This window comes from Pterocles gutturalis, unplaced genomic scaffold (assembly GCF_000699245.1).
Source record: "Pterocles gutturalis isolate BGI_N339 unplaced genomic scaffold, ASM69924v1 scaffold42273, whole genome shotgun sequence".
Classification (NCBI taxonomy): Eukaryota; Metazoa; Chordata; class Aves; order Pterocliformes; family Pteroclidae; genus Pterocles; species Pterocles gutturalis.
In genome coordinates, this window is record NW_010119519.1 from 1 (window position 1) to 22,512 (window position 22,512).

General features: G+C 42.2%; 1 protein-coding gene across 1 annotated transcript; it reads left to right on the forward strand.

Annotated features, from left to right (window-relative positions):
* Positions 1-4,620: 4,620 nt before the first annotated feature.
* On the forward strand, positions 4,621-17,827 carry LRP11 (low density lipoprotein receptor-related protein 11; the record flags this gene model as incomplete). Its single annotated transcript, XM_010076593.1, has 6 exons — positions 4,621-4,781; positions 8,733-8,874; positions 10,954-11,079; positions 11,835-12,047; positions 17,119-17,220; positions 17,496-17,827. Coding segments are annotated over 6 exons (899 nt in total), but the record flags the coding sequence as incomplete, so codon positions are not given.
* Between the last annotated feature and the right edge of the window lie 4,685 nt (positions 17,828-22,512).

The window sequence follows — 22,512 nt, forward strand, 5'->3', positions numbered from 1 at the left end:
GCGGACGTGCAGGTCCCCCGGGGGCACGGGGGGTGCTGGGCACCTGGGGACTGGGAGCCGCCGGTGCCAGCGGCGCCGGAACCTGCCGCAGGAGCTTGAGAGGGGTTTGCACGGCAGCCGAGTAAGAGCATGCTTTGGGGGTGCCGTCAGAAAGTTATCACCTAAGTGGGTTTCTCCTTCAGTTAATTCGGAATTTTTCATGCTCAAGAGCTTTAGAGGTAGACTGAAGAGAAGGATATCTCACAGAGGCTCCGAATAACCGCCTGGGCCACATCCAAAGGAGCAGTTTGTTCAGCCCTGAAGCGTATTTAAGAACAACATAATCCAGCACAAGCAGCTGCAGATGAAAACAAGTCTGAATTTCTAAATTTGGAGCCTGCTTCTTAGCATCTGATCCAAAGAACTTACTCATAGTCTCCCACCTCCTATTGTGAAACAGTTGCATCTTAATTAATTTTATCTTAATTTCATTACATTCTGTTGACAGTAGTTTCGTAAATGTCATCTTCATCTTCTTCAGCAATATATCTCAGCTTCAGTCAGTTAGTCACTGCATGCAGGATGAAGGAAGCCTAGTGGTGGTGCGAATAAAAACTCTGTGTCCAGATGGTACCCGCTGTTACTGCTCCCTTGGCAGGGGAGACCTCAGGCTTGATCCTCCGTCCAGTCCTGCCTGTTTTATGAGAATGCCAATGGGAATCCCCAGGACATAAGAGAGAGCAGGAGCTCAATTTTTAGAGGAGTTATGTTGCCTAAATATTTTTTGCGAAGCTCATGGGCAGGTAAACCAGAGAGCTATAGGGAGTAACTTGCGACAGTAAAGATGATCTTAAGTTGCCAGAAAAGCCCAAGGTATGATTTTGACACTTTCAGTGGGGGAAGTATTAGATCCACGATACTATTTATCTATCAACTTTGGAGTAATTCTGTTTATTAACCCTGTATGCACTTGCAAGATAGAAGGCTTAAGACTAAATGTTGCATCAAAGTCACAGAGAATTAGGCTTCTTTGAAAACCTCTGAAAATATCTTCAAAGGTACTTCATCATTTTGAACTGCCTTAATTCCATTAAAACCTGTTCCAAATGCAGAGTGCGACTGTGGTGCCATATGAATAATGCTGCTGTTCCAATGATACTCTACCCTTAGGAATCTTGAATTCCTTGAACTCTTGAATTCTTGAATGCCTTGCCTTTTAGGCAGCTTCTGTGACTATCAGCACTGGGCTTGCAAGGCCATTTCGATTCCTAATCTGAAAATTACTCTGTGTCCTGTTGGGTTTATATAAAAGTCTGCCTTGTGGGTGATGGTGGTATCAGAAACAAGGGATTATGACTTTTTAATGCAATTACACTGGAGCTGAAGCAGAGCCATGAAGGAGAATGAACTTTTATTCAAACGTCTGTCAGATGTGACATAGTCCAGGAGAGATAAAATTAAGATTGAATTATTTTGCTCTCTGATGTTATGCTACCACTGCATTCTTGAATTACATTGCAAAATTACTCTGGACAACAGTGCATCATCACAGGAGGATGAAGACACATCTCTTTTCCCTTATGTCACCCCATGATTGAATTTAGGAAACATGGGAAAAGGCTTTGCATTTCAAGATTTTCTGTCACGAGGGGATCATGTTTTACCTGTTCTTTTTTTTTTTTTTAGCGTACTATAGTGTTGAGTCTTCTACCGTTTTCTTTTTTATAATCTCAAACCAACATTTATCCATAAACATGGTGTATTCGTAATTCCAAAATATTTCTGAGCATTAGTATACAGTGATCTCTAGGGTGTTGTGGTTTCATGTCTGTTAAAAGCCTTCAGTAAACCAGAACTAACTGCACATTTAACTCTGGGAGCACTTAATGGCAGATGTGTATTCTTCAGATCAAGTGTATCTCTGCATGCTACCGGAACAGTCAGCGGTGGCATGAATTTCTGGGCTGAACACTGAAGTGTAAATCCAAGCCCTTCACTTTATACCCAGTTTGTGCTGGTTTAGCTGTGGGTTTCCTTTGCGCTCCCAGGCAGTTTGGGCTGGCTTAACAATGAAACCCCATATGCCTATACTGAAAGAAGAGGTAATCCTTTTTTGCCTTCATTAGGTAAATTTTTAGATTTTTGACACAGAAAGAAAGAGGATTTCAGTGCCTCACCAGAAATGTCTGACTTCCCTTCTGTGATACTCACTAGTGGTGAACAATAGAGGATTCAACACAAAGGTAAAGTGATATCAAAGAAATTCAGGACTCAGTAGTAAAAGTCCCTTTTATAACAAAGCCTTCATTCAGACAACTGGCTGGTAGCTTAATTATTGGCAGGCCAAGTCTGTATAAAGGATGGAGGAAGCAGAACAAATTAAGCGTGTTGTGTTCCCCTCTACGAAAAATGGGTTGCTCGTAAAGTTGCAGCCCCTTCTCTAGAAAGCAGCCAGCTCCAGCATCTCAGAGTGTTGATCTGGTATATCAGTTTCATATTGCTTATTTCCACTCATTCTAAATAATAATTAGAAATGGGAGTTAAAAATGCTTTATGAGCTTGATTTTTCTGCTAACCTGTGGCTGATAGTCCTTCACTCCTGTGAGCAGTGGTTGTAAGTGACTCCTGAGTATGCCTCCTTGCTTTTTTATGCTGGCTTCATAGGAGCTTGTATTCCCCAGATTTGGAGGTGTTTCGCTCTCTAAGGAAAATGTATTCCATTGCTTAAAGCTTTGCTGTGGGAAAAGTCTTTAGCTCAATAGGCTGTCTCCTCCCATGACAGATGTCTCTCTCAGGACAGTTTTTTCTTCACAAGGGCAAGAGACAAGCTGGTTTGCCATTGATTTACCTTTCTGAGGATGTTCTGGTGTCTTAGAAGCAAAGGCATGGTGCCTCCATCCTTTGGGACCAGAGGCCTGAGAGGGGTCCTTCACTTACCTTTAGGAAAGAGCTGGCATGAATTTCTGTGACCTGCCCCAACGTGAAGCGGACCTGCCGCTGCCACTCGGGCTGCTGGAGTACACAGTTATTCCAGGAAGAGAAAATCCTTATTGGTTAGGGCCCAGGGGAAGTGGGGCTTCTCTCTGCCCCTTGCAGAGCATTGATTGAGTCATTTAAACCAGACAGGTGACATGAAACCACTTTCCAAGGTACAAGTGGAAGAATGGGCTGTGCTGTTTTAGGCCCAGGTTGGTCTCTTTTTGTCAGTGATCAGTAAACAATCATGTGAAGACTGTATGTAACTCATATATATAAAATAAAAGTTGCCCTGGCACCATAATGATGGTGTTTATTAACAATGAGTATTTTTTTTTGCACCTAAATGTTGCTTTTTAAAGAGTTGGGTTTGAGAACTGAGTGTATCCAAACTACGCAAAGCTTCCTGTGCCAGCTGGATGAGCAAGAACTGTTTCATACTTTCTATTATTAGACCCTGTTTTCAGTTACTTGTATGTTTTCCTAACTTAAGACATTTGCCATGAAATTTCCTGTGCCTTACCTACTTCTAAGAAAAACAAGAAATGTTTGCTGTTTAGACAGTGATAAAAAATTATCCCACTGCTCAGATGAGCTCCATGCCTTCTTGAAACTGGAGAGGAGCCCGAGCAAGGGAGAACCCCTGCAGTGATGGGGAAGCACCTTTTCTTCCCTTGTGCAGCTCTGCCCACACTGGGTGAAGTTACAGCCTTGTGTTCAGGAGATGCTGTTCTGAGCTTAACGTCAGTATCCTTTTCAGGATATCCTTTGCAGAGGTCAACAGCAGAAAGAGTGCTGGGATCATCCCATGTCCAGAAGAGGAATGAAACCTGTGCAGGGAACTGCAGAAAGATACGATCCTGTGGATAAAGTTGTCAAATGCTGGCTTGTAGAACCAGATTTTATCCCTTTCTCTTTCCTGCTCTGCCTGAAGGTTGCAGAGCAAATGACTTAAAGCACTTCTCCCAGGCCATGTCGCTTAATGCACCATGGGTGTTGTTAGTCTAACCTGAAAAACTTGGGGTCTGATTGGCAGTACTTAGTACTCACTATTTTAATCAATAAGAATTGTACTTTGAATATGGCAAAATGCTACAAATCCTAAATAGCCTGAAAATCAAGCTTTGAATGTCTTAAATTAGGCACTTGAAATCAACAGTTATTTCTGATAATTTTTAATCATTATGCTACCGTGCACTGCTTCATCAGGATGCCGGCTTATGTTAAATAAGTCATTCACTCTTGTAATGACGTATTATGAAAAGAGACTGAAAGCATATTAAGTTATGCAGGGTGCTAAAAAAGTGTGCAGTAACTGCCATCTGAATATGTTTGTGGTTCGTATTTCATTTCATTTCCTTAGTTCAGATTAAAAAAACCACACTGATGCTAACAGTCCTGTTGTATTAGTGAAACAGCCGTGTTTTCCCTGCAGTGTACTTCTAATGCAGCAGTTGTTTCCTGAAGACACCACTGAATATGGAAGAGTTATCTAAAATTTAAGTAGATACTCCTTCGCTTAACAAAACATGCTCTAATGAACGTGTCCTGTCTTCCTGGAAGTTGCACAGTGGTGAATCAACAACTTAGCCAAGAAAAAACGTTTTATATAAATAATCACCCAGATTCCCCTGATAAATAACTGAGCTTCTCTTTTTATTGAAGAAGAATACGACGAGCCTCCACAGTGCAAGGCGGGACAAGATGTTGTGCTGCAGTCACCTGTCGACTGGGTGCTTTTGGATGGCCGAGAAAGTTCAGATGACCGTGGAATTGTACAGTACGAGTGGACCCTGCTGCAGGGTGACTCCTCGGTGGAAATGAAGGTACACACGCAATCTCGCACACAGCCAGTTGCTTGCAGATTGTTGTGTTCGTTATAGCACAGTTTTAAATGTAGAGCTAAAAATATTTAATGTATTCAAATAGTAGGGCTAAAAGGCACCAAATTAGGATGATTGTACAACTTGAGCATTTATTTCACAGAAATATAGAGCATCCCAGGTTGGAAGGGACCTCAGAAGATAAATTGGTCCAACATTTTTTGGGACAAGGAGCCTAGATGAGGTTATTTTATCTGTTCAATCACGTCTTGAAAACCTCCAGCAATGAGGACTATACCATGTCTGGGGGGAGTTTGCTCCAGTGATTATTTCTGGTGTTTTATACAGTTTGTCTCTATCCAGGATGGCATGAGACAGCCAGCAGCAAACTAGCAGATGGTAATACTCTATACTGTATTTCAGCTCTGCTCTCTGTTGCCATTGTTTTTGTTCGCAGCACTTGCTTTTTGGCTTCTGTGATCCAGGTTAGAGGCACCTTAGTAATTCAGTTACTAAAAATAATACGATATTTTTACCAATATATTGACTTCTGTCAATGCTTATGGAGAAACTCCAAAGAAACACGGGATATAGACCTTATAAGATATCAAGATAACAGTTTTATTGCATTTGTGCAATTTCAGTGCTTCTGTGCAATTTGATTTCAGCTTCAACTTAACTGTCAAGAGAGGGATCCTCCATCCTGCCCTTCTTTGTGAATGCTCTAGGAGCAGCAGAAAAGGAAAGGACAAATGTCTCAAACCCATAGAGTCAACTCACAGTCTGTTCACAGCCCACAGGATTCAGGGCTTAGCAGAGACTCCACCTAGAGCAGGAGGGCCATGCTAAAGGGGAGAGAGTGTGAAGCATACACCTTGCTGTTGCTGAGGTGCTGCCAATGGATAGGAAGAGTTTAAACAGGAGAGGATGAGCAACGGGAACAGTCCAAAACCCAAGGGGCTGTGTGTGCCAGTGCCACTGTGAGCAGTACCTGACAGTTGCTGCTTACGGCTACTCGGTTCAGTAACATCAAAGACAAGCTGGACAAACGACCAACATCAGCAGAGTTACTCAAGATTTGTAATGATGGAGCAAACTGGCATTTTGCCTAACATAAAGAGCTAGCTAAATGCATTGAAGCCGAAAATTGTCATCCATAGAAAAACTCAGCGGAGCAATTGGTTATTCCTTAGTCTCTTGGAGGGCAGTGTAGGTAACATGTACGTAATTGAAACAATCACCGTGTCGTGGTTAGGAAATACGCTGCTGGATGAGCCCTAAGAAGATAGTTGGGTTTCTCTGGTGAATAGTACTGAAATTTATGCACAAGTCATTTTTTATAACCATACTCCTTGCAGAAAACACAGCAGGAGTATTCAAAAGTATTAGCTGAGCCAGTGCTACGTACTTTTGCAAGTTTTATCTTCTACTGCAAGATCCACGTCTGTGGAAAGGTGACTACAGTCAGACAGTTCACTTGCAGCTGTACAGCAATTTGAAACCATGTCAAAGACCACTGTGAGTTTGTTTATCTTCATTTATTATTTTATTGGCTTAAAAAATTAAAAAGTCTAAAGGCTTTCCTAAGGAGTACAAATAGTATAATACATAGAAAAGACCTGAATGGAGCTTTAAAAATAGTTGTTAGATATCATCTGGATAAAATGAACATTTTATTTTGAAGAGTTGTTAATCTGACCCTTTGCAGCATAATTTGCTGTAAATAGCAATCAAATACTCTTTAAATTTATCTGTGGCATATTAATATACCTAGAGCAACACAAAAAATAGAATTTAATTAAAAGATTTAAAGTTCATGTTTTTACGTTTGCTCAGAGTCACTCCATAAAGTAGAGACCAGTCTTATGTTTATTTAAACCTGCAAAACTAACATTAATCTTGGTGATTTCTTTATAGTTGATAAATGAAAACAATCTTGACCCAGGTTTATATTTAGATAGATACTTTTCCATTGTGCTTCAAATGGGTTTTCTTTCAGAGATACGTACCCTAATAGTTACCCATGATAATTTAATTTTTAGAGATTAATTTATAATTGTGATTGTTTCTACAATATTCAGTTGCTCTCTTTAGTGCTTTAGTTGGTATCCTGAAGTTACTGGATTTCACATTATTTATTCTTAGACAACTGTACATGAATCCATAGCGACCAGGGAGAATGGGGCTGTGTTTAAATAAGATAAAAGGCAGCTGTTGCACTGCACTTATGTACCAAAGAACAAATAGAACATGCAGGAAGGGGAAGGACTGCTATAGAGAGATCTTACCATATTGGAGAAGGAAGCCAGTGGAAACTTTTTTTTCTATTGTGACTGATGATTGCGTCTTAGATAATTTGCTTCTCAGATGGCTGCCCACATGCTGTAGCTGTGCAGTTCTGTGACACTTGTGGGCAATTCTTAGGCTTCTTAAATGCTGATTATCTGGAAATTTACTGTCTAGTTTGAGCCAAAGTTTGTAAGAAAGCAGATACAGTCGAGCAATCTTCAGGGCAGGAGAGAGATGAAAAGGAAAGCGCAGAGGTCACCCGCAGGAGTGGCAGCGTATTCAGCAGTCAGTGGTGTTTCTCTGGCTCTGCACTGAGGACACAGTTGGACTCCGTGGCTCATGAGTTGTAAATTGCTTTCCCAGCAGTCACAGTGAACAGCAGCAGGTGTTTTTTAGAACATACTGATTTCTGTAACATAATAAAGAATAAAATTCTAAGGTGTCATATAGTCCATCAGGAGCTAATCAACAGCAAAATCAGATAACTGAGTGCATTTGGATAAATAGAAGAGGAACGAAACTTCAGTTAGGAAATTCACTTACCAGATGAGAAAAATTAATTTATCAATACACCCTGCTATAAAGCTAGGTCTAGGACTCTATTATTGTATTTATTGAAAATCCTTGTTCTCTTTTAGGCACGAAAACCAACTTTAAATAAGCAAAACTGAAGATCTTTATTGAAATTTGCTATAATATGAAAGATAGTCACAGAGGCTTTTAATGTACCTTTCAGTTACTCATAAGATAACCCTGTGTGCTTTATTTGTAAAAATACAGTACATGTCCAATAAACCTGCAGAGCTTCTTTGTAGTTACTGAAGGATGTGTTACTGAATTCTCAGGCAGCTGAAGTTAGTTAATTGTCACAAGGTTAGAAAAGTTCAGCACTTCATACAAATATCATACGCATTTTATACAAACTTCTTTCTAAGTCACCATTGTATTAATAATGCCAGCTTGGCACCTGTTTTACATTATCATGAAATAAGTTATCTTATTAATTTTTAAATTAACTAATCCAATTTAAATGGCTTATGTGTATCTCTTTCTTTCACATAGCCTTCTGAAACCTCACGTTTAGATCGCTCACTATAGATGAACTTATGTGCAGTTCAGAGCAAGGCATTCATCATGAAGCATGAAAAAATTCACTCTGGCAATTTGCAAAAGTTCTAAGTGACTACATTAAATGTCATACTGGACAGAGATGGACAGTCTTACTAATAATGCAATGCTATCAGTACCTTATAAATGAATGTATAGCAAAAGTAACTTCTGTGGATACATGTATATTGTCTAAAGACTGACTCAGTAAAGAACACAATATTTTAGTGCCTACCCTCTAAAATTACATTACTAACTACCGAAAATTGAGTTAAATTTATGGTTCCATTTATTCTCCAGTGCTAAGATCCACAGCTCCAGGTAACTGAGTGTACCACCAAAAACCGTACATAAATGTCAAGCATTTGGATGCAAATGCATGCAAACAAAAAGACCAAAGCATTACAGGTTGATACACGTGCTTGATTGGGCCGGCTAGACTGAAGAGAAGTATTTAACCTGTGTGAAAAGCGTTGTACAGAAATGAGCTCCCTGTTCCTAGAAGTTTATGGATGGATCCTTTATACTAATTATTTTTCACTGTGTTTCTTTAATCAGATTCCACAGCCAGGAACACTGAAACTCTCTCACATCCAGGAAGGCGCGTATATTTTCCAGCTAACTGTGACAGACACTGCAGGTCAGAGGAGCTCTGACAATGTCTCTGTGACCGTTTTGCCCATGGTTCATTCTGCAGCAGGTGAGAAATTGACTGGACCCGTTACCTGTGTGACAGCTGGGGTATGATATTCAGAGCAGGCATCTTGATGGAGGCAGAAACCTTATTCTCCAGTTCTAGTGCTTTATTTTGCCCTGGCTCATTACATAGTGACATCTCTTTCAGTTTTGAATTGCTGTTTCAAACTGAGGAAGCAAGCAAGCATCACTTATTTGTTGAAGCAATAATGCTTTCAAGCATTTAAATGTCCAGCTTTGTATTGCCAATAAGCATGCAGGGTTGGAAAAATGAAATGCCGCGGTATGTATCAGGCACATCATAACCCTTCATTGTATCGTTGGGATGGTGCGTGGAACGTGACAGGGCTTGTGTTATTGAGAAGACCCAGTTAAAAGCAGTTAATAGGAGGTGTGACACACAAACTAATAATAATACTGGCCTGCATCTGTAGTCTAAAAGATGGGATGGTTTCTTGTTTTCATGCATTTAAGCTTTTCTGAGTAATGTTTGTTATCAAAGCCTTATGTTACTGGGGAAATTGGAACTGGAATTGACCCATCATTTTAAAACTCCTAGCTCAAGAAACATGTAAAAAACATAAAGGGTAGAAAGCAAGTTAGATTTCAGTGGCTGTTAATTCTGCACTCTTTAATGTAATAAGTTCTAGTTACGTTGTAATTAGCAAGTTGCTAATAGGGATCTGGTGCTGTGGCACAAAGTAAAGGTTGAACTGGCATCATGACTGTGTTCAGCTGACCCAGTAAAAGCTTTGCTCTGCACCAGTGCAGTATCTCTGCATGAGAGGGTATTCCCAGTGGCAATATGCAGTTATGAGTCTGTCTAATAATGCCTGTGTTACAGTAATGGATGATAGACTTGTATTCATTAACTCAATTCAGCTAAAGCAGGCAGAGAGGTTTGCTGATTCATTTATTTATTTGCTGCTGTGGGTATCTGTGGCACGTTTTGGGTGGAGCATGTAGAGCATTTGCTGCCTTTTTTCTTCTTCTAATTCCCCAAGTCCCGTTTGCAATTCCAGTGCTACTGCTATAGTTAAACCAGTCCACGGTGCCTTAATGCATGCAAGGCTGGTGCTATTATTAGTGCTGAAGTTTAGGAGATACATTTTCTAACTGATTTTAAGGATTTTAAACAGGCACCTGTGTTCTGCCATACTTTCCTTAACATTGCTCAGCTTTTTGGTACATAGCGGGATAACAACCGAAGGCTGTGACTGGCTTATGCAAATCGATTTGCCATTACAACATTAAGCAAACATAGAATTTGATAGTGCTTAACAAAGCAATGAACTACACCGCTGTTGGAAGGACAGAAGCATGGATGTAACCGCTTGATAATTTCAAGGTCAGAATGGGTTTCAGGAAAGCTTTGATTATGAAAAATGAAATGTCCAGGGACACTCTCCATTTCCAGAACAATCTTAAATATTAAAACAGGCAGCAGTCAGTTCTTTCTGGTGAATGTCACTTGTGAGACCTTGTGCTTAGTCCTGCTCTGGCATGTGCTCTATTGGAGTAAATGGTGATGTAAATAAATGATGTGCATTCTTTTAGTATTTTAATTAGGTTGCAGAAAACATGTCATAGAAGATCCCATATGGTCCGTATGTAAGGTCCCATATGGTCCATGTTGTCAGAAATACAGAATGTAGTAGGAATTACATGTTGGAGAGATGTAGTTACAGCCACAGAGACTTCATTTATTTATTTTCAGGACTGTCCTGGGTTTTCTAAGCCTGGGAAGATCTCCTTTCAGCTTACGGCAGCAGATTTTAAAGTGCTGTAGAGGTGCTGCACAAGGCGTAAGGTGCAGCAGCCTCCAGGTTGAGTATTCCTGTAGTAAAGAGATTGACAGAATAGCAATGAGGGTGCCAGGAACAGCTATTAGCTATATTAGCTTCTGTGACAATGGAGTGTCATACAGCTGAGCCTGGCCTTTCTTCAACTTTCTGCCTTGCTCGTCATCCTTCTTGACATAGTGTGGTTTTGCTTTTTCCTTGGTGCTGCAGATTTTAGTCACTGGCTCAGTATTTACTGCTTGGATTTCTCTTTTGGTAATTTGGGAACTGTTTCTCCGCAGCCTGTGTTGGGGTTTGCTCTCGCTACCAGTTCATCTGTGATGATGGCTGCTGCATTGACATCACGTTTGCTTGCGATGGTGTCAGACAGTGCCCTGATGGATCGGATGAAACTTTCTGCCAGAACCGTAAGTGCACTGGGCCAGGGTGTAGATTGTGAAAGTAACCGCAGCCCGAATGACCAAAGGGAAATGATGCCCCTTCTGTGGCTGCTCTCTCCGTAAGCAAGCAGCTTGCATCCACCATAGAGCCTTTCACTGGAAATAGGACACGGGGAGGTTTAATGTCTGCGTAGAGCAGATACTCAGAAATAAACTCCCTTTTCTTCAAAGCATATCAAAACTGTCAAAGGTCCCCAAATAACAGATTTTGTGTTAGAGTTCTCAACACTTTAAAAATCAGTTCTTTACTTGCATGATGACTCTGGAAACAAGGACCCTGGTCTTGATCTGAAAGGGTGTCTCAGATGTATGCTTCAAAGTGCAGTTATGCACCTTGCAAGAATCTGAAACACTGGACATGTGAGCACGTAGGGGAACCAGTTGATTCACCATCTCTTTGTTCGTTTTCGTTAGTCATCCTCAATATGTGCCTATGCACAAAAGTCATCAGCAGGTAACTTGGCAGATGGCTAACCACTGTTTCATTGATATTTCAGTTGCTGCATTTCACTTTAGGGTTCACATGTGTACTCTTCCTTAAGAACTGACAGCGGGCAATTGTTAACTTGCTGTGTATCTGGAACTCACATTTTGTCGTGTGTCTGAACCTGATTAACTTGTTTAGCCTGCCTCCAGGCCCATAGCCCAGTGTCTTCCATCAGAACACTCCCATTCCCTTCAATTCTGTGTAAAAACTGTGATTTTTGTTTCTGTTAACACAGTCAGCCCGGGACGGAAGACAGTAACACATGCAGCTCTTGGCACTACCCAGCAAAGGACTGTAGGACTGACAGAAAACACAGATGAAAACTTCTCTGCAGAAGACACCCTGAAAGCCACTGCCAGAAATCAACCAGTTCTCTCAGTGGATGCAGACATGTCTAACCAATCGCTTTCTCAGGGACCAAAGAAACAAATCAGTGGATTTGTGCCAGGTAAGAACTGAAAGAAATCAGTTTCAATAAATCACTCTCTTTAAAGAAAGAAAATGTCTTGTCCCTTAAATTTTATTAAATTGTAGTTTGGTGCCTGGCTAAGAGTAAAAATTTGCAAATGTACAAAATACAAAAGAAGCTTGTAATAATTAAGTTACAACTAGGTGTTGCTTTATAAAGTCAAGTCTGGTGCAAAAAGAAAGTTAAAATGTAGAAATGCTAGGAAAAGAATACACTGCCTCGGTGAATGTGTAGGAACTGATAGCAAAATCCTCTCTCAAATGTTTCCCCCTTTTCTGGCAGTGTAGATGACCTTGGTGCTCCTTATTGGAATGACTTAAAATTCTGAAGTCTGTCCCAGACCCTTCTCACTTGCATAGTCCTGAGTGACACCTGATGCAGGGCCACCCAAACTAGACATCGAATTGCCAAAGGGCATTGCAGGCTCCAATGGAAAGTCAGCTGCTAAGTCTCAAAAACCATTGGGCTTGGGAATCCAGAAGTAAAACCAGAATTGAGGTCACTAACTTCAGTAACCTGTAATCAGAGGTTATAATTGGAAGTGCCTCTAAAGCATGGCACTTTTGCATAGTCATTTTCTGTGTTTACTCACTGCACAGTGACTTGCACCGTTTTTGCTCTCAAGGTAGCCTTTTGCACAGCAGTAGACAATAGAAGAAAAAAAACATTATAAAACTAAAAAAAACGTGATGGGGCTTCAGTGATTAGTGTACCACCAGAAGCTGTTGTAATATTTTTACTTTTAAACAGGCAATATTTTCAGCTGACCATGTCTGGTTTAAATTCCTGTGGTTTTAATATTGCTCTTTTGATAAGGCTGAGTCAGAATTTAATTTCAGTTAAATGATACTTAAGGATTTCCTTGTAGAACAGAAGGACCCAGTCCTTCCTGACCCAGGAGCCCAATATTTTTAACTAAAAAGGCAGCAAACCCTCCAGAGAGGGTGCATGTGGTGGGACATGAAGAGGTGCTAGGTACCTGGGTCCAAAGGACAACTGCCAAAATCTGCTGAGTTGCTGCCTTCTCATGTAGACACTTGACCTCCATAGGAGTCACATTGCTATACGTTGATGACTCCCAGAGGTCCAGAGGGGTTCAAGTCCTGCCCCACTGGCAAGCACCAAAGTCTGTATGGAGCTGAGGAGACAGGCATCTGACTTATTCCTAAAAATACACCCAGAGCCATTAATTAGATCTCTCTCCATCACTGTGTCTGGTTTTGGTTTTGACCCTGGCTAGCACCAAACACCACAACATGCTGCCATCTCGAGGTCACAGACCAAATCTAATAATTAGGTGCTACAAAAATGAGAGACACAGAAACACTGAAGCAGCTCCCTGAAGCCCACCTGGAAAAGTGTTCAGGAGGGCAATAATTGCTAGACCCATTTTTGAGGAGAGGTAAGCAGCACTGAACAGAAATCATACCAGCAGCCTCTAAAGATCAGCAATTCCACTGGCAGAAATTCTCTTCTGGCATGGACTGTCCCCTGAGACAGTGCCAAGGCAAAACCTGTGCTTCCAAGTCACACTGTAAAGGTCTTTGTTGGACCAAGATCATAATCTTGCTTGTTGACTTTGCAAGCATCCAGGCTCCTGATATACTATTACAAATAAATTTCAAAAATAAGCTTTCATTATTTTAACGTCAACATGGTGAAAAGCTGCCTACTTAAGATACATATGAAGGGATATGGTTCTACAGCAGCAGCACAGGTTCCAGCTTTCCACTTGAGAGCGCTCCATTCAGGGCTACATTTGTTGTACTTCTTAGTTGGCGTTTGCAGATTGTCATGGAAATGACCAAAAGCCAGGAAGGCAAACATGCTCTTAGATCCAGTGCCTGCAAGGCAGAGCAAGAGAAGGTGTTAATATTAAGGGTAATTTACCTACCAGAGACAGCATGTGGCACATTCTGTTGAGCTTTCAGCTGACTTTTAAAAAACAGAAGTTTTTCCCAAGATGTTGCAGGACTGGGGAGTTGCTTTGTTTTCTTTTTTACATTTGTCTTTATTACAGTGGTGGTTACAGTACCAATAAAGACAGGTCCCTTCTGCTCCCATGGGCAGCTTTCATCTCTGAGAAACTAGTAAGGGTGTCCCATAAAGGGACCTCCTTGTCAAGGACCACCATATTTATCTTTTCTCTATTTTAAAGGGAGCTAGGCTAAGCTGTACTATTTTGGGATGTGGGGTAGTTCCTTGCAGCAGGAGTATGAGCTTTCTGCCCATGAGGGGAAATTTGTCCCAGAATCCATTTTCTCCTAGCTTCTCTCTTCCCAGTTTCCCTTAACCTGCTTTCTTTACTCCCCATGTTTCTCTCTGACTTGATACAAGATATTTAAGGATTTGGGCTTTAGTGTGAAAATGTGAAAATGTGCAAGTCCAAGGGAAGGACTGCTTAAAACTTCTACCTGACCTGGCAGGGGATCTGTTCACAGTAAAGAGGGGGTAAAAAAAAAAAAGGCAAAAAAACCTAAAAGTCGTTAATTGTTGACAATGGATAACCTCTCAGGCACTCAGGGCATGAAGTCTTCTGCAACAGACTCATTATTTACTTCTGCCCAAGCTGGAAGGCCAAACATTTTCTTCTGTAGTTGGGAGTGGATGCAGGAAGAGGCATTTGATGTCAATGAAGGAGCCCTTTCCTTTTGCAGTCGTATCTGCAGAGTGAAGTAGCCCAGACTGCGGCTCCTCCAAAGGCCAGCACAGCACTGCTGCATGGCTGTCCCCAGAGTGCCCTGGCGTCCCTTTTCCAGGGAAGCTCTCAAGCCCAGCTGCACATTCTCACACTGCTGCACTTGTAAATGAATATACCAGAATACAGTTGCAGCAAAGCACGCTGGAGTGATCCATGGGCTGGTTTCAGCAGTAGCCAGTCTAGCCGCCACGGTTGTGCAGACAGGTTGAATTCACAAGCAGCTGAAGATTTGCACTCCCCAGCATAGCCAACTCAAGTGTATAAATCACCGTAACAGCTTTGCATTCCCCTGGCACGGGGTCTCTGCCTCTCCCCGGGCTGCCCGTGCCAGCTGTTGTGCAGTGCTGCTCAGGGCTGGGATTACAGCGTCTGACTGAGTGCCCAGGCCTTAGTCATGTTTTTGCTGTGGAGGCATCAACAGCAGTAGCCATAACCTAGATCTCTAGTTTAGGGTAACTGTAAGGGGCTATAAACTGCAATTTCCTGAGCACGGACTAGAAAATGAAGAGAAAGTGAAAACAAACAAAACCTCCAAAACATGCTTTATGTCAGGCTCCTCAGCCTGTTTTGGGAAATCTCTTTGTTTTCTAGTTGATAACAGATAAGATATTAACAAAACTCTACAAGCTTTATTGAAAAGATTCTGTTATTCTTCTACCCCTCCAAAATTTTCCTGCTAAACTTCTCTCCATGTTGAGATATATTTGCCAAATGTCTTTACAAGCAGTTGACTTAATTATTCCCTTTACTCAAATAGCAGGGAAACAAATATATAAAACAGACATTCAACTCCAGCCTTGTCGTATAGGCTGCAGCAACTCTAAGAAGAGCCGATGTCTTCGGGGTATTTCCAAAATAAAGACGTATCTTCATTTAATCTCATTTGGGGAAGACAGAAGCAGAAGACAGCTGCTGGTTTTGGTCTCAGTTGCATTCAGGTTATTTTGCACAGCTCTGATACCATACGGGTACCTTAAAGCTCGTACAGATTACCCTTAGATTTCCTTAAGTTCCCTTTACATGCTAGAATAACTTAAAGACCCCCGAATGAGAAGGAGGGCTGCAGCGTGTTCCTAAGGCATTTCCCAGCAGGTGCAGGTAGTGTTTATGCACCCCGAGCCGTAATGGCAGGGGGGGGAAGACAAGAGCTTGGGAGGCTGTGTCGTGCCTTACAGTGGGGACGTTAGCACTAGCCTCATGCCAGGGTCGATGAAACAATTTAAGCTGCAATGAATGGTCGTGTATTTGCTGCTGCCACTGACAGGGATGCGTGCTGCAGCACTGCAGAGCTGGTGGCGGTGGGTGGGAGGTGTGCGTGGTGCACGTCCCAAGCTAATTGACTTGAACACTTCCTTAACGCCCACCACTCTATGCCATGCCAATTACAGCGTTTCACATTCATGCTTTACAGATCTTGTAGCATAGCATGTTTCCATTGGCATCGTCACAGTTCTGAGGGCTGCCAGCAAATACATCACAGCGCAAAGTGCCCTTCAATATTTTCAGTAAAAACCAAGTATAGTCATTGCATTTAAAAACATGGGCATATTTCTGATTTTCACAAGGGTGTGTTAGTGGATTAAGCTGTCACTCTTGCACAAAGTGTCCCCATAGCTATTGGTGTAGGGCTTTTGTGGGAGGGCAGGAGGAGGGAGTCCCAGCTGAGTTACTCTTTGCTCCTGTGAAGCAAAACAGCAGCTGCCGGCACTCTCAAGATGAACGCTTCTTGGCAGCAAACTACACGTTGTCTCTTCTTGTGTACTTACAATGCTCTGCCGTATCTTCTGCACTACGCAAAGCTGAAGCGACTCCAAGGCATCCTCTTTTAAATGTTTTCCCCGTATGTTTTCATGTATTCCAAGTACGTAAGTTCTGCATCTGTATGTGTCAGGTAACAGGCAAAATTAAGGGAGTTTGTGTAGCCAACCTGTGCATTTCCCGCTTTACAAGTTCCAAAGGTGTAGATCAATGTAACTTGAAATGGCCTCATTTTCACCTATGTATAACTACTTTAGTAATGTTTTAGCTCAGATTGGTCTATGCCTCGTTACAGAAGTTTGTAAGAGAATTTGTAACCACCTTTTTTTTTTTTCAGTGGAAAATTACACGCTTGGGTTTGGTTGAGATGCATTGTGATTTGTGATGCAAAATTGAATTTACATTTTAGCTTTAGTTTCACATTATTTCAAAAATTCAAGTTATACAATAGGAGCCAGAAGCTCTTAAACTGCTTTTTTTTTTCTTCCTAAGTTTTAGCGCTTTCACAGTAATTAATTTTAACGTCCTGTGGATAAGACTTCCTGAGTCACTGAACTGCAGTATTCATTTATCCTGCTTGACTTTGTGCAGATAGCAGTTCCTCAGGGAAAAGAACAGGTGACAGAAGTGGGAATGGCATAATTGTGCCAAAGAGAAACCAGCTTGGAGGTGGTCATCCAGTCCCAGAAACAGGTAAGACCCACCATGTGAATTCATTTTGAATTATGTTAGCTTTTCAGTCAGGTGCAATAGATCCAGGTACTATAGTCAAGAATGGAATGATGTACTTCCATATTCTGAACTGTTCCTAACTTGTATGATCATTCAGTTTAGTTTCTCAGCATTAATTGCTCCAAATATTAGCACCTAAGTGATAGACTAGCTGTATTTCTAAAGAAAAATTTCAGGTTTCCCCACCAATTTCTCACTTATTAAATAAAATGTAATTTCTCTTAACCTTGTTGTAGGTGCTGTGTTACCCTTAGCCTTAGGCTTGGCCATCACTGCTTTACTGCTGCTTATGGTTGCTTGCAGACTGCGTTTAGTGAAACAGAAGCTTAAAAAAGCACGACCCATTACATCTGAAGAGTCTGATTACCTCATCAATGGGATGTATCTCTAAAAATTGGATTTAGGTCAGTTGTTTTCTCTCCTTTTTCCTGTGTCTGTGAACCTCTGCCTCTATAAAAGGACCAAAACCTTTAGTTAAGGTCCAAGTTAGAAGAAGCCTATGAGATGAGGAACATGTTCTTCCCCTTTGGTGGTAAAATTTTAAAAGTGTGTAGATGCCCATGCTCAGAAAAATAAGAAGTGTTCAGGCTCCAGAGAGTAGCTCCAGTTGGCTCTTGTGCAGAAGACGCTTCAAGGTGGTGACACCTCAAACTGGATGTGGGGTACCCTTGCCCTCCCCGCGGCAGTGAGGGTCCCGTCTGCGGCAGAGCGTGCCCTGGGGCCAGGACAGCGGGGCAGCCCCAGCCGGGCTGGCCGAGGTGTAGAGGGAAGCCCATGCCACCCTGCTCTTCTCAGAGCTGGCACCCACGTGCTCCGCTCTGGGGACCGGGATGCTCCAGACCAACGCATTACTTCACTGTCCAGCAGAGACTGATTTGTGTACTTTCCACCTGATGCACTGGGAGTATTTTCATTAAAGGATTTGTCTTGCTTTGTTAACTAAAAACAATCGCTAACTAAGCACCAGCTTTTGTAATGAAATTTGGGATTTAATGAACAAAGCATCTTTTTTGATTTGCAGTTAAACCTCTGTGCAGCTAACAGAGAGTCCTGCTTACTAAATGCTAAAATGAAAAAATACAAGTCCTCAGTGGTTGAATTTGGACTTACCAGTGCTCAGCAGCAGTCGTGTGTGATCCCAGAGCTTAGGGCTTGTTCAGCCTTTTCCACCCTTAGCTCAACACCCTCCACGGTGTGAGAGAGCAGCACGCAGCGGCTTTTACCGGAGACGCCGGAGTGATCTTGCTGGTTATCCTGTAGCTCTCTGCAAAGCTTGAAAGCTTCAGCAACCTGCCCCCACCCCAGCAAAACTCTCATAGAATTAGACCAAGTAATTGATACATGTGAGTTCAGATGTGTTAACAGTAAATTGTGTACAGTACATGTTATATATACATATATATATATACACACGCCGTGCTGTCTATCTTGTTTGACTGTCCAAGGATGCCACATTCATCACAGGTCCCAATAAAACCAGAGGCAGATGAGGCATGCATCTTTTTGTATGGCATCTTTTGTACTTCAGTAACTTCAAGTCAGCAAAAATATTGCCATGGTGTACAAACAGTTCTTCAAGTTGCTCATTCTTGATTACTTCTTGATTACTTAATGTAAAATAGCTCTAATAAACCTATTTTATTCTTACATTTCTTGCATTACCTTTATTTTCAGCTACCAGCTATATTTTGTGCTACAAGACCATAGCATGAGAGCAGACAAAAGTACATTTATCCCCTCTGTGAAACAGCCTTAAAAGAAGCTGGAACGTGTATGGTGAGGGGAGTTGTTGTAGGAAGACTAAGAACAGGGTGTCTACCCTCCATGACCTGTCTCTCAAGCAGTACTTGAGCTGAGCAGGACAGCAGTCACAGAGCTGGCTGTGCCAACCGCTCAGGGAATCCAGCTGCCCATGCTGCTTCCTCAGAGCCCTCCTGCTACGTTAGGCAAAGTCTGGTCATACATTGGGTCCAGGAGACCTTCTGCTGATGCTACCCATGTCTAGCTTGGGAGCATGGCCTCTCTTCCATCCCAGCCTACAGCAGACATGACAAATAGCACAAGACCCAAAAGACGACATTTTAAAACCGGCCTTCTAGGAAAGACATGCTGCCCATCTGGCTGGGGTATTATTTCCCATCATTGAAATTTGTTTGGGGTTCTAATCGAATACCTAATTCTTCTTCACCGTCTTACCATAGCACCAAGAAAAGCAGTCTTTCTTACTGTACTCAGAGGTCTCCTATTACTGAAACCCATTACTCCAGCACGCAGCCAGCAGGAGACCAAAAGTTTTGGTTTTGTGCTTCCAAGCAGGACAACAGCAAGATCCTGCATGGAGCACAAGCCAGCCAGTACAGCTGTGGTGTGAGAAGCTGCTCAGCTTTCTAGTCACTTTACCCAACAGGAGGCTTTGTTGCTGTGCTGCTGCAAGTGGAGTTGACCTTCATTGATTTGGCATATGACAGCCAAGAATAAACACCTCCAAGCAGAGCAGGAGTGAGAGCAGCAGACACTAGGCGTAGCACAGGAGTCTGGCTAGCACTATGTTATAGTTGCCACAGTCTTCCCAGGGACTGTTCTTTCTAAGAGGGGAGATGGTGACAGTTGCTGCTGTGCAGACCACCAGCCTGAGGCGTGGGACTTCTCCGGTAATTACAAACTCCACAGATGGATGGAAACAAAAAAAGTTTGCACCTTACCAGAAAGCCTGAGCATCATCAGCTAGATGAAGAGCAAGACAAAGTCAGCAGAATAACAGATTGGCTTGGCAGCTACTGCAATGAATACACACTGGTCTTGGTAACATGTGTTTTCATTTAATAGCTTTAATGCTGTTTGACTTTAAATAAAGTGATCCTGAAGTACTGAGCCAGAGCACCTCTGAGCACTAGCAGGAAAAGCTGTGCAGGACACCCTTGTGGACATGCCGGAGGTGCTACCCCCTTGTCCCCAGGCTGCTCCCAGCCGTGTCCTGCTGACACCCCCTCTGTAGCCCCTTCCCAGCCACTCCCAAAGTTGGGGCTCTCTCTCCGATCGCAAAGGAGGGCTCGGAGCAGACACTGCTCCTACTCCATCTCCATGGTCGCTCTGCTAACTGCTTTCATGGCTTCTCATGCGAACTTCAGCAGCTAGGGAGTTTTATCCAGTAAAAGCATAAAGAGGTTATGAGAGTTTTATAAGCATAGTGCAGCAGAAGTCAGATATCCTGTGTGGAAATCACCACTATCTGACACAGTCTGTCAGATCTGTTTTTCCTAAACACTGACATCTGTCTATCCACACAGCTGGGAATATGCTCAGCCCACCTATTTTTACTAGCAGCGTGCTTTAGACAGATGAGCGGAGTATTGATTGCTCTGATAGCATATACCTGTGGATACTACTTCTCTGTGTATTAGGGGAGATCATTACAATTTGTTTTGTCAGTGTATTTTAATGTTGATAAGTATTTATTTCAGGTCGCTGTTTATATTTTCAGTTGTTTTGCCCTTCAGACCAACTTACATACACTTAAGGGTACAAATTATTTCAAAGTAACAAGCAGTACTCCGACCTGAGTTTTATCCATAATCAGACGTCAGTTTTTTCCCGTTACGTGCATTGCTTTCTCCACACTTTTGCAGGGGATCCTAGCCTGAACATCCCCACTGTAGTCTTTCCATAGCACTGCAGGATTATAGCAGGGGTAGTTCCAAAAGCACATTTGCAAAACAAAAACGCTGAAATAGGTCAGTGTGATGCTCCATTTGCTTTTTAAATCCTAGATAAAGCATAAGAGTTTCAATCCCAAGCTCCGCAGGGTGAGTCAGCCGTAGGAACCAATAGCAACACAAACACGCCACCCCAAAACAAAGAGAGAGCCTTTCTGGTAAGCCCCAGCAGAATTCACAGTCATGCATCACTGAGGTCTGCGCTTGCTGCTTTCATGAGCATCATGGTTTCTAATGGCAAAAGCTAAAAGAATGAAAAGCAAAGGAAGAAGCTAGAAAAGATTCAGAAAGAGCGGATGGATGTGAAGACCAGACAGGCAACAAACACACAGTAATTATCACAAAAGAAAGGAGCCCATGAAACAATCCGCTTGACCTGGGTAAGAAAAAGGAAACATACTGTAAAGACGGAATATTTAGAGGAAAAAAATGTGTAGAGGTAACTTTGCTATATATTTTGCAACTAATAGGCACTTAAAACAAGTCAGAATGTAAGGCTACAAATACATTTGTACTACAACACAAACGCTGAATACTGCACTCTGCACTGGAGCGCTGAAACACAAACTAAGAGAAGCCTAGAAGGACTGGATCAGCACAAAAAGCCAGTTCAGAAACAAGTTTTTAAAGAGACCTGTGAGAATTTTCATTTTTGCATTGGTAAGGCTCCTGGCTGACAGTTATGAACCACTCATAAATCAACGGAAAGTGTATGTTGAGCAGGTTGAGAAAAACCAGACGAGGCAGGAAAGGTTCAGTGCAGTGAAGAACCGAGTGTCACAGCTTGCGAGGATGTCACCAGCTGCTCAGCCAACAGAAAGGTTTAACCCTGTTTTAAAGAGAGCAGAGCAAGAAATTTTAACATAGCTCTTCACAAGTACCAGATCCTAATGCACAGAAGTGATTAATTTAAGATATCTACATTCAAAACAAATGACTGAACAACAAAGAAACAGAGGGAGTGGGAAACCTGAATGGGTGCAGGACTGGAAAGGACTTGAAAGCAGGAGCACAGCGGGAACTTGGGACTATGGGGAAGGATCCCTGGAGGCTAATTCTGTGCACAAGAGAAGACTTGCCTGAGGCTGCCTCTATACCCAGAGGAGACAAACTTCTCCAGAGCTCTGAGCAGAGCACTAGCCCAGGCAGATGCTCTGAATCCCCCATTTCCCTAGGCAGAGGCCTCTGACAGCGTTCTCCCAGGCCATAAGGCACCTGAAACAAAAGTCACTGATTAACCTCAGGTGCCCTTTTTCCATTCTAGCAAAAAAAGGATTTATCAGAACATGGTAAACAAGATACTTGTTCATAATAAGGACACATAAGACGCAACTGTATGCCTGAACATGGCTGAAAAGAGGACTCCAGCTTCTCAATAGCTTCAGGGAACATTTTCAAGAATGTGTGGCAGGTCAGTTCCTCAGAAGCATATGATGAAAGTGGCTGGACTACAAAGAAACATGGAAAGATGAAAGAGATCTCGGAGAAAATCCATCAACAATCTTTATGAAAATAATCTGTTATATATATTAATATATAT